This window comes from Lucilia sericata, unplaced genomic scaffold (genome assembly GCF_015586225.1).
Source record: "Lucilia sericata isolate MDLA Ls3-8-SP2 unplaced genomic scaffold, ASM1558622v1 Contig000067F_arrow, whole genome shotgun sequence".
Taxonomy (NCBI): Eukaryota; Metazoa; Arthropoda; class Insecta; order Diptera; family Calliphoridae; genus Lucilia; species Lucilia sericata.
In genome coordinates, this window is record NW_023994101.1 from 120,916 (window position 1) to 134,315 (window position 13,400).

The window sequence follows — 13,400 nt, forward strand, 5'->3', positions numbered from 1 at the left end:
GAACAATACTGTACACATTGTATACATAAGTAATGGCTATTACTTTTGGACGTATGGTTATATGTGTATTTATTCGTATTTATAAAAACTTCTACACTTTTAAATGTATCTATTGTTAGTGTTGTTGTGGTTCTTATGCTCTTACATAGTTCAATGATTTTTCTAGTAGCTGGTTGTTGTAGTCTATAGTCTGTTGTGTTAAAATCTTTCAAAATTTACTGTTTGAATTTTTAGGCCTTAAGCCTTTTTTATTTTGTTTTTTTTTTTTTCTAACAATTTTTTCTCTTCTTTATTTCAATTTGAGAAATATTTTAAAATCAAGTATAAAATTTAATGGTGTGTGTATCTCTTCCCTGAGCATACTGACAAACTTACATACATAGTTCCTTGTGGATATGTGTATTTTACTTATATATCCGTAATATTTATAATATTGTGGTATTTATAAGTATGTGTTAGTGTATTTGTATTATTATGGTTAGTTTAAGATAATATTTTTAAATTGCTAAATCAATAAAATTTTTCTTCGAGAGCTCTGGAAGAAGATTTATTTTGTATTATTTATAAAATTTTACTGTAAATATTAGTAATGATAATACCATTTAAATTATTGAGAATAATTTAAATCATTTATTATAGACTCGCCCTGAAATTTATTTCGTTACCTCATAAAAATAGATCTTGTCCTTCTACTCTCAATAAAAAGTGATTTATAACACTTAAATATAAAAAGTAATTATTAAAAAGTGAAAAAGAAAATTTAAATATCTCAAAACTTTTTGTCTATAGATTACACTCATGTTATAAACAATGCAGCTATGTTCACATATATTTCTTCAAACGTTGTAAATAACCTTACTTCATATAAATTGTTTTTAAATTTCTAAAAATTCGTATGAAAATGTTTTTAACGCAAGACGAAGAGTTTTACAAATAGCAGTTAGTTTTAGACACTAATAAACAAAATCGATATTTTTTGGGCACTTCTAATGTACATACATACATAAATTTTTTAACTGTCTTTCTTTTTCGTTTACTTTTTTCTTGTCTAATGTTTTATCTACTAAATGTCTCCTTAAGAATTATTTTTGTGCTAAAGTCTTAATTTGTTTTAATTTCAACATTGCTGTTGGTTTTGTTGCTGCTACCAGAAATAGTATCCTTCCTGCTCTAGTCTTATTCGTTGTCTTCAGCTGTAGTAGTTATTATTGTTTCTTCATTATGTTCTTGCACAGGCATTAATCCGCATTTAATTACAGTTTGCAAGAAAGAACACATTGTGTTTATACTTATGTATGTATATTTGCAACAACATACACATGTGGCATGCAATGAAAAGCAACGTGCTAAATGAGAGTATATACTAGAATTGTCTGTATGTACATATTTCTCATATGTGTGTTTGTTAGTAAACACTCATTTCTCACTTTTTGCTAACTTAACATTTATCCGAAAAAAATACGCACTTGGGAATTTGGAAAAAACAAAACAGCATCATCATCGTCGTCGTCATATTGAAACAAAACAGCATTGAAAAATCAAAAACAACAGCAACGTAAAATGCTCTGTATACGCCTTAACTAATGCTTTAGCTAAACTTATACATTCATACTAACATACATATACACATACCATGTAACAAACGCCATACTATTTTCTATTTTCTCACTCACATTTAAGGCTGATTGTAGTGTTTGTAGTTAGTACTCATAGTATTTAGTACATTATACTGCAGGCAAGCACTATAATCCTTTAGCTGAAAGAAATTTACACTTGCAAAAAGTTTGTTGGCGCTTAAAGCTTCTAACAAAAAAATCAAACTGAAAACAACACGGCAAAAACAAAAAAGAAAACGACAAACAAAGTGTCTTTAGTGAACAATAAGTTGCCAAGTTTGGCATTAACAATGACTCTGTGTAAGTGTGTGCAAACGTAATTGTATTAGTGACTATGTTGGCAACAGTAAATACTGCGACTAGTAACAACAGCATCGAACAAATACAAAATAAGTCAGGTTTTAATTTCAGGACAAACCGACGTAGTAAAAATCACTATCCAACGTTTAAAAACTAAGACTTTGAGAAATACATACATCGATCAAAGTTTTAGCAAAAAGATCTGTAGAGAATAGATCTATATAGAAATTTCTATTTATGTATTTCTTATAACTCAAATAAAATAGATTATCAGATTTTCAAGCTCTAAACAAAATATAAAAAATTTCCGTTAATTTAAAGTAAATATCCAATCAATTAAATGATTTTTTTATTAAAACCTATACATAGGGTACTTTACAGCTGAGAAACGTTAACTAAGAATCACAACAGTATAATAGAACATTAGCAGAACATTTTCTTCCTTGGTTATGCGAAAAGGATATGCTTAAAAATAAATTAAGTCTTGCATTACACCATAAAAAACGAAAGAAAAAAAAGATAAAAGCAAAAACAACAAACACATAAAATTTCAGTAAAATGTAGACAGATTTAAGGTAATGAGTGCATACAAATGCAATTAAAAGAAAAAACGTTGCCAAATGCCAAGCAAACAATACCAAGAATAGAAAAGAAAAAAAAAACAACCTACTGCAAAGAAAATTTCTATTTAGCACAAAGTTAAATAATCCAAAGAAATGAAATTAACGTTTAAATAAAAAATAATTACGTATAATATGAATCTAAAACTAGACTATATATTTTATTTTGTCTTACTGTAGCATAAAGTAGGCCATATAAATTTTAAAAGAAATGTTAGCTAAAATGCCTATAAGTAGTCTGCAAATTGTTTTGTTAATTTTTGTTTGCCAAAAGGCAAAATACAAAAAATCTATATTAAAATTAACCAGATAATGTAGACTATAAATTAAATTGCACAGATAGTAGACTAGTAATATGGACTATTTTAAAAACCACAAACGAAGAAATAGACAATAAATGTGCAGCCTTATTAAGCTAATTTCCATTTTAGTTTTCAGTTCTAGTTCAGTTCTAGTTCAGTTCTAGTTCAGTTCTAGTTCAGTTCTAGTTCAGTTCTAGTTCAGTTCTAGTTCAGTTCTAGTTCAGTTCTAGTTCAGTTCTAGTTCAGTTCTAGTTCAGTTCTAGTTCAGTTCTAGTTCAGTTCTAGTTCAGTTCTAGTTCAGTTCTAGTTCAGTTCTAGTTCAGTTCTAGTTCAGTTCTAGTTCAGTTCTAGTTCAGTCTAGTTCAGTTCTAGTTCAGTTCTAGTTCAGTTCTAGTTCATTTCTAGTTCAGTTCTAGTTCAGTTCTAGTCAGTTCTAGTTCAGTTCTAGTTCAGTTCTAGTTCAGTTCTAGTTCAGTTCTAGTTCAGTTCTAGTTCAGTTCTAGTTCAGTTCTAGTTCAGTTCTAGTTCAGTTCTAGTTCAGTTCTAGTTCAGTTCTAGTTCAGTTCTAGTTCAGTTCTAGTTCAGTTCTAGTTCAGTTCTAGTTCAGTTCTAGTTCAGTTCTAGTTCAGTTTCTAGTTCAGTTCTAGTTCAGTTCTAGTTCAGTTCTAGTTCAGTTTCTAGTTCAGTTCTAGTTCAGTTCTAGTTCAGTTCTAGTTCAGTTCTAGTTCAGTTCTAGTTCAGTTCTAGTTCAGTTCTAGTTCAGTTCTAGTTCAGTTCTAGTTCAGTTCTAGTCAGTTCATAGTTCAGTTCTAGTTCAGTTCTAGTTCAGTTCTAGTTCAGTTCTAGTTCAGTTCTAGTTCAGTTCTAGTTCAGTTCTAGTTCAGTTCTAGTTCAGTTCTAGTTCAGTTCTAGTTCAGTTCTAGTTCAGTTCTAGTTCAGTTCTAGTTCAGTCTAGTTCAGTTCTAGTTCAGTTCTAGTTCATTCTAGTCAGTTCTAGTTCAGTTCTAGTTCAGTTCTAGTTCAGTTTCTAGTTCAGTTCTAGTTCAGTTCTAGTTCAGTTCTAGTTCAGTTCTAGTTCAGTTCTAGTTCAGTTCTAGTTCAGTTCTAGTTCAGTTTCTAGTTCAGTTCTAGTGTCATTCTAGTTCAGTTCTAGTTCAGTTCTAGTTCAGTTCTAGTTCAGTTCTAGTCATTCAGTTCTTCTAGTTCAGTTCTAGTTCAGTTCTAGTTCAGTCTAGTCAGTTCTAGTTCAGTTCTAGTTCATTCTAGTTCAGTTCTAGTTCAGTTCTAGTTCAGTTCTAGTTCAGTTCTAGTTCAGTTCTAGTTCAGTTCTAGTTCAGTTCTAGTTCAGTTCTAGTTCAGTTCTAGTTCAGTTCTAGTTCAGTTCTAGTTCAGTTCTTTCACTAGTTCAGTTCTAGTTCAGTTCTAGTTCAGTTCTAGTTCAGTTCTAGTTCAGTTCTAGTTCAGTTCTAGTTCAGTTCTAGTTCAGTTCTAGTTCAGTTCTAGTTCAGTTCTAGTTCAGTTCTAGTTCAGTTCTAGTTCAGTTCTAGTTCAGTTCTAGTTCAGTTCTAGTTCAGTTCTAGTTCAGTTCTAGTTCAGTTCTAGTTCAGTTCTAGTTCAGTTCTAGTTCAGTTTCTAGTTCAGTTCTAGTTCAGTTCTAGTTCAGTTTCTAGTTCAGTTCTAGTTCAGTTCTAGTTCAGTTCTAGTTCAGTTCTAGTTTCAGTTTTCTAGTTCAGTTCTAGTTCAGTTCTAGTTCAGTTCTAGTTCAGTTCTAGTTCAGTTCTAGTTCAGTTCTAGTTCAGTTCTAGTTCAGTTCTAGTTCAGTTCTAGTTCAGTTCTAGTTCAGTTCTAGTTCTTCTAGTTCAGTTCTAGTTCAGTTCTAGTTTAGTTCTAGTTCATTTCAGTTCAGTTCTAGTTCAGTTCTAGTTCAGTTCTAGTTCAGTTCTAGTTCAGTTCTAGTTCAGTTCTAGTTCAGTTCTAGTTCAGTTTCTAGTTCAGTTCTAGTTCAGTTCTAGTTCAGTTCTAGTTCAGTTCTAGTTCAGTTTCTTCTAGTTCAGTTCTAGTTCAGTTCTCTAGTTCAGTTCTAGTTCAGTTCTAGTTCAGTTCTAGTTCAGTTCTAGTTCAGTTCTAGTTCAGTTCTAGTTCAGTTCTAGTTCAGTTCTAGTTCAGTTCTAGTTCAGTTCTAGTTCGTTCTAGTTCAGTTCTAGTTCAGTTCTAGTTCAGTTCTAGTTCTTCAGTTCAGTTCTAGTTCAGTTCTAGTTCTAGTTCAGTTCTTTACTAGTTCTACTTCAATTCTAGTTCAGTTCTAGTTCAGTTCACATTAACAACAAATAGTTCAGTTCACATTAACACCAAATATTCTAAATTATTATGCCTTTGACAAATGTAGCACAAATGACACATTTGAGACAATTGTCTTTCAAAAAATGATAGTGTATTATGTCTATTAGGTAGCTTCATTTATTGCCTTTCATTTAACGAATCCATTTCCTATTTTGCGCATTTCTGGTATATATTTTTAACAATTTCCTGTGCCATTTCAATTCCGCATCTATTTAATTTTCAGAATTCTATACTAATAGTTGTTGGCTTTATATCGGTTTATTATCCATTATTCATATACGAGTACTTCCATATAAAGATAAATAGCTAACGATAGTAAATGTTTATTTGTATTTTTTGCTCTGGGTTGTTGTACATTTTTACGTTCATACTTATAAACATTTTCCCAAAGATACAATTGTGGCTCATTGATTGCTACATTACGTTTAACTTTTTTTTAAAATAATTTCCAATATTATTTTAGTTATTTACAACATTTGCACAGATCTTTTATCCAGAATTTTTTGTTGTAGAAATGCTAGCTGGCTATTTAAGTTTTAACAGTTCCGGCATTTATATGTCTATATATATGTACTTTTTGAAAAAATGTTGTTGCTTTAGCTTTGTTGTATTTTTTTATTATTTTGATAGTCATTTGTGGTTTATAGAAGCATTTTTTTCTTGTTCACTTTTACGTTTTTAACTGTATTCATGACCGGTGCCAGCCACTAAAAAAATTCTACATCACCGAGTAGAAATGTGAAAATTGCAAAATAATGTCTTTTGCTGAACCTCTTATCAAAGTATTTTAATCTTTTGAAAAGCAATTTTACTGATACATTTAGCAAAGAATAAAAAACGAATAAACGAGTGTATAAAATAAAACACAATACAAAATATTATTAATATGTAACAAGTGAAATAATTAATGAAATGTAAAGATATTTTATAACAAAATATAATGACATGAAAAATTGTATGTTAAGAATGAGATCTGTTGGAACCAGAAGATTTTAACGGATAAATTATGATAAATATTTTCCCGTAATATGTACACAAATACAAAAAACTGTGTTTTTGTCTTTCTTGTCTGTATAACGGATTTTTATTACAAAAATTGTTATAACAATTAAGATTTGTTAAGAATCAATTTAATGTATTTTTTCTATGAACTGTACACTTTTTTTTATAAAATGGATTAAATTAATTGCAGTAGTCAAAAAAGTTTTTAAGCTTTTTTATTGTAAAAAATAAAGGAATTATTTACAATTTTGTAAAATTTTCAACAAAGTGTTAAAATTGTACTTAGCAACATTTTAACTAGAAATGAATTTATTGCAATGTATGTGTGAAAACCTACGGGTACACATTTTTTGTTTTTTACTACAGAAGTTAACAACTGTAATAAAATGATACTTTGACTAAATAAAACTTCTAATAGCAGTACATTAACAACAAAAATAACTACAACAAAATGGTAAACCAACCATAACAAATGCAACTACATTTACAAATGCATATTCACACATACACTCACATTAACACAAAACACATACATACACAATGACACAGGAACAACAAAAAGGGAAATATACAAACCATGATAGTAAAACTCATTACGGATTTGAAATTTTTTAAATGTTTATGTGTATGTGTAAGTGTGTTGATACTATTATGCAATTAAAACTTTCATTAAAGTAATTAAAAATGCAACAACAAAAAAACCATACAAAATACAAAACAACAAAATAGAAAAAAAGTAAAATTGTATAATAAAACAAAACGACAAAAGATTGGAATCACACATATAATAGAAAATAAAAACAAATTGAAAAAATTAATAAAAAAAATTGCAACTGTATAACGTAAAAGACTTTGACAAATAAACACTACAAAATAATACTTTCAAATAAACAGAAAACAAAAAGGCATGAGAACAATAAAAACCAAATAGCAACAACAAAAGTTTAAATGACATTTAAACAGACATGAAATTGACATGCATTTAAGACCCCCAAAAAAGTGGCTAGAACTAAATAAAAATACAATGATAATACTGAATTAAACGCTGAAAAATAAACTTTTAGATAAAAAGGTTAAATGTTAAAATGAAATGTTGCTTTTAAAAAGAAAATAAATCTGTAAAGAAAACCTTTATTTTGCAAAATATTAAAATTGTATTAAATATATATTTTTAATTGAATTATTTTTTCTTGCTTTTTTTCAGACTGCATCAATATTTAAACCTTCAATGGATTAGCAATAATTTAACAATTTTGTTAAAAAATAAAATTTTTTGCTAAAAAAGGGGAGAGAATAAAAAGAAAAGCAACATTATTTGTGTGAATATATATGTATGTGCATACAGACAATTCAATTGACAATTTGGTTTAAATAAATCTAAATAAAAAGCCATAAAAGAAATAACCAAAGAAAAATAAGAAACTTTATATACATATATACAAAATACAAAAAAATATATATTTAAACGGAAGCGGAAATTGTAAAATAAAAAATAAATTGTACTAAAAACACACTAACAGCCATAGAACTAAAAAGAGAATTGAAAAAAAAAAGAAAACTGAAAAGGAAGCCAAACTACCTAAACCCAACAAACATTTACAGTTATAAATACCCCTTAACAACTACTGCCACTTCCGTTTGTTTTTCTTCGTTTTCTTTTAGTTTTTTTTTATTATTTTGAAATATTTCTTTCGTTACTTGCTCTTTTTGTTTTGTTTCCTCTTACAAATATAAACACAACATCGACAATTTCAATATGACTTCTACGACAACCTTTGCTACACCTCTCACACATAAACAGCAGGAACAGCACTTACCACTCTGTAAACGAAGAGGAGGTGATGGTGGTCGAGGAAGCTTTAGAATAAAGAAATGTCCACAGCATTTGTTAGCATACAGTATTATATCAATATTGGTCTTCTTATGTTGGCTGCCTGGTAAGTAAAATTTTTACAGATTTTACAGTAATAAAAACATATTGTAATAATTTTAAATAAGACTTAGTATTATTTTAATTTACAACTGAAATATTGCTTTACCTTTTTCGCAAAAAAAAAAAATAAATTCAAAAAAAGTTAAACAATTCCTTATGTTCTTTTATTAATAGAAATACGTTGGCTATTTTCAATTTAAATATTTAAATAAATCCATAAATATTTAATAATTTTTTTATTGTTTCTTTTGTTTTTCTGGAGTCTGCTTAAAAATACAGACTTGAAAGATATTGACAAAAGTACAAACTAAAATATGCTAAAGATTGAAAAGAATGCTGAAATAATAAATGTCATTGTATTAAAACAATATATATTTTTTATGAACCAGCTGTTACTCATAATCGCATCTAAAATTTAATAAAATTATTTGTTTTTACTTTTCTCAATAATAAAAAATATTAAAATTAATTAAATGAAAAAAATCAACCAAGAAAAAAATAAGTTTACAGTCTTTCATTTGGAAATGTAGTATGATGATTTATTTAATTTTTTTTTGAAAACTTCTTTTTAAATATAATAGATATTAGATGTTTTACAGCATCTCTCTTAGTCACTGCTTTTTTTTCATAAAAAATTAAAACGCACTTGTGAATATCAGAAATAAAAGTCCTTATTAAGTTCTTGAATTCTGATGTCAAACATTTAATACATTTAAACTAAAATTTCTCTTTAGATCTTTGGCATCAATATAAGTGAAGTAAAAATTACAGAATATTTGAGGTCAATTCTTTTTCCTCTAGATGTTTATTTAGTGAAATTGCTTTTATTTACATTTTATTAATACATTTCACCCTTTATGCCATTTCATTTACATCAACATGCGAGTGCTATATTGTGTTTAGTACATTTCAGTGTGGTGTTGTCTTGTATATTTTTTACCCTTCATATGATGGCATCTCATGTTTATGCAAAAATAATAAAGAACAAAACAGGAATGGAAACCAAAAATGAAAAAAAAAAAATCAACAGTAACCAATGGTTAGTAATAAGAGCTATAGATACGCATGTAGCTCTTATGAACAATGCAGCAGAATATTGTTCAGCTGCAATAAGAATGTATAAACATATGACATGCAACACAACCACAAATGTAGCAACATAAAAACCTTGATAGAGTAACTCCCAATTGAATTGCAGTGTAAACGTACGCACAGCCACACATATACATACATACATACATATGTACACACATATGCATAAATGATGCATGTATAAATATAACTGCTGATGTACACAAGAATTTTTTGTTTTTCGTTATCTTCTTGACTTTACATTACTTTTTCACCTGTCATTGTTATTGTATTACAAACAAGAAAGATGGAAATTGTAGAAAAAAAAAAACAATTCTGTAAAAAGTTCTGACAATAACATGGGGAAAATAGATTAAAAAGTACAATTTACAAAAAAAAAAGCAGGAAACAAAACTTGTTAGATTTTTAAATAAAAACTAGAAATTGAAATTGCAACGCTTGTATACTCACCCCCATAAATAGTATTTGAGTACAAACAACTACATACAAATTTATTTAGTCTTTTAATTATTACTTTTTGGTTCCTGTACTTTGTATAGAGGTTAAAATGTCACCAACATATTAAAGTTTTATTTGCTGCAGCTACAAAATTCAAAAATTCATTATTAATATTGAAAATAATAAATATAGAATAATTTGATTATTATAAGAGTATTATTTGTTTAATTTAAACCTTCTTTCAGTTCAACGAATTCGCTACAATTTTTTTCATTTACATACATATAAGCCATAATTATTTGATTAGTTTCAATTACAATAATTGAATAAAATTTACATTTTAATGAAAACACATTATTTTCGGCATTTTCACATTACTATAAAAATAAGTTATTTAAATTTAAATATAGTATATGTAGTTTGGTTTTACAGCATATTATTTGCATTTTTACTTTTTTATACCCTGCCTGCACCACAGTTTGCAGAACAGTAGAAATTTATAACAACAAAGCTGATTTTACGATATTTTTATATCTGTTTAAATGGACTTTTTGTAATTCCCATATATTTTATGGAAATTCGAAATCCTAGCTCCTTCCTTTTGAGACAGACTGGCGGATATAACAGAAAAAAGTCGTAAACTGATTTCATGTTATATAAAATGTAAATCTTTACAGAATTTCGTGGAGTGAAAGCCTTACAAAATTTGTCAAAAACATTTATAGAGCATTTTGGATTTTATATAAAGAGGCTTGATAAATGAACATAGGTTAATACGTAAAGTGATTCTTAAAATTAAATATAACATTGAAATATATAAAATATCATATATTTTTCGATGGCATGTTAAAAGTGCCGTTGTATCCATAGACATTATGGCACATCAAAAAGTGTCACCAAAGGCCGGCTCTATAGAGCGCTTTTTTAATGAATCCAAAAAGCAACATAAACCAAAGTCAGGAGCAATTCTATCCGGAAAAAGTGTGTCTCTTTTATAAATTCTATACAAATGTTCTAATTCCATGTGCATTAAGTCACTGGTGTATCGTAACCTTCACGGACATTATGCCATTGGATATTATGATATGCCACTGATTATTCTTTTATGTGTAATGATGTTTATATATTTCTGTTTTATATGTAAATTAATTTTTTGTTTGTTATTGAATTTATTGTCATCATATGTTAAATTTTATATTAAATTTTTTACCACTTTTTAAAATACATAGAGCGGAAATGGAAATAAAAATTTAAACACCAGACGTTTTAAGTTAAAAAAGCTTTTTTCAGTTAAAAACTGATTTTATTCTAATTACAGAAATTTTTAATTTAATATGTTTGATATCAAAACAGTAACTGATAGCAGTTTAAATAAAATTAATTTATGTTTAAATAAAATATAGTTTTTATTAATGTGTATTAAAGTAGAAATAAGCTACAAAATGTATATAATTATAAGGATAACCACATTTTTACCAAATCAATTATTAACATTAGAATAGTTTGTACTTATTTAATTGCACATAAATCTCTAAATATAAATTATAAATTAAAATTGAAATTTATTTTTAACTACTGTAACTTTTCCAGTATCCTCTTTTTGTACATTGTGTTTTAATATGTCATATTTATGGTTTATAAATACCCGTATATTTGTTCACAACATTTTTAGTTTTTTTTTTTTATTATTTTTGGTGCCTTTTTTTTGCAAAAAGTTACTTTACAATTGTTGTCATAGATATTGCTATAGTTGTTGTAATTTTGTTAATATTTATTGGAAGATAAACTGGACGACACAAAACATTTTTGTTTTCTTTATTTTTGTTGTATTTATTTGTACTTTTGTTGTATAGTTGGACATTTTCCAATTTAACAGATATTGAACAATAACTAACTAATACTATTATAACGAAACTATCACACAGTTGCAAACATACAAATATATTCGTACTTATATACTCTTCTATACACTTTAAGCCTTATATATACCTAAACATGTATACGAGTTGATACACGGAGACACCAACATGACAGCTCGTGTTTCTAAAGACACATAGTATGGGTTTTAGCTGTATATGTATATGATGCTGTTGTTATTTTCCTATTTATTTTTCAAAAAATAGAAAAAAATATTATTTGTTACCTATTGTCGATATGGAGTCAAATAAACTTTAATACTGCTAGAAGTTTAAAAATTAACCCTAGATTGGAAGTAGTAAGAATATTGTGTTTTAAGCTTAAATGTTAGGAGTATATACACTAAAAAATATAAAACATTTTACAATTGTGCCTAAAATAGCCAATGCGTTCAGTTAATAACTAGTAAGCCATTATTGGTCTAACAGCTTGAGAATTGTGAGTTTTATATCCTCAATCATTCTGAGTGGTATCCAACCAATAAAACATCGTTATTGGCAAAAGTTTGAATTTTAAAACATCTTGCAACGTATGTAAACTTTTTGTCCATTTAAGGTTAACTGATAAACACACATATATACATTCATATGTACATTTCGTTTCCTTTAAAAATACCATGGCTAACTAAACATGCCAAAAAATAAAATCATCCATATATGTATGACAAATGGATAAAAAGCAACTGATAATGGCTGTAAATGTTTGAGATATAAAAATATGTTTTGTTATATAATTTAAAATATTTGTCATACAATAAAAATAAAACGAAACAAAAAAGAGAAAGAAATGTATCGTCATTTTTAAAAATGAACTGTAGAAAAATCGAATTTTATTGTTCACATTATAGAAGTCCATAACATTGAATAAAACTCATAAATCAGCAAATGGAGAAAATAATCTATTGTTTAGCTAAAAAGATGATTTTGCTAGGACCATCACAACTACTACTACTACTACTAACAGTACCAGGATACACGTTTGCTTTATATACTTTTAATATAAGCATTTTCCCAGCAAACATGAAGGTTTGAGTTTAAAAATAATTTTTATCAAGTTTGCGGGAAATTTACTAATTATAATATTATTATTTTTTCTTTTTAATTAAAACTATTTTTTTTTATACCCATCATCAAAAAAGATGAAGGGAATATTGATTTTATCGTTCCGTTTGTAACACGTAGAAAAATTGGTTATAGACCCACAAAAGTATATATATTCTGGGCCCTTATTAAAATCTAATATGATCTAGCCACTTCCGTCCATCTGTCTGAAAATTTGCAATATAGGCCGATGTCTTCACCTAGCCCCTATACAAGTGACCCCTGTTGACTGTTATAAAAAACTAATAGTTATAGAGACAAATTTCGACATAAATGACCCTACCAAATACGAATATAGCAATGAAATTCGACATAAATATGTTTCATATGACCCAAAATCTTTATACAAAATTTTAAATGATCAGCTCATACCATGAATTTTGACATAAATAAGTTTAAATGAACAAAAATCGCTCCATAAAATTTTATGAGGTTCGGTTCATATTGATTAAAATACGACAAAAGCGATGAAATCTTTCATCCGACTTTTACGACATAGTAGACCCTACCGCCCACATATTTATATATGTTCATGGTTTAAAAATTAGAAATAAATGTTTTGTTAATTCGAAAGAGCTTAGTCCATAATTGACTTGGACCCTATTTCAAATACTAGCCTGATGTTTATAGGGGAGTATTCATTTTACCGTGTACGGTTTGATGGTGGGTATACATATAAGATTCGTCATAGTTAGTTTAAAAACGTCTTAAATTCAGATGAATGGTTTTTCGCATATTTA

At 27.7% G+C, this 13,400-nt stretch overlaps 1 protein-coding gene across 1 annotated transcript in view; it reads left to right on the forward strand.

Moving 5' to 3' along the window:
• The window catches only part of LOC119616338, a 57,083-nt gene that overhangs the window by 13,804 nt on the left and 29,879 nt on the right, over positions 1–13,400 (forward strand). Inside the window, exon 2 of the mRNA XM_037972710.1 lies at positions 7,385–8,117. Coding sequence (XP_037828638.1) covers positions 7,937–8,117 — 181 coding nt within the window. The 5' untranslated portion in view covers positions 7,385–7,936. The remainder of the gene's footprint in view (positions 1–7,384; positions 8,118–13,400) is intronic.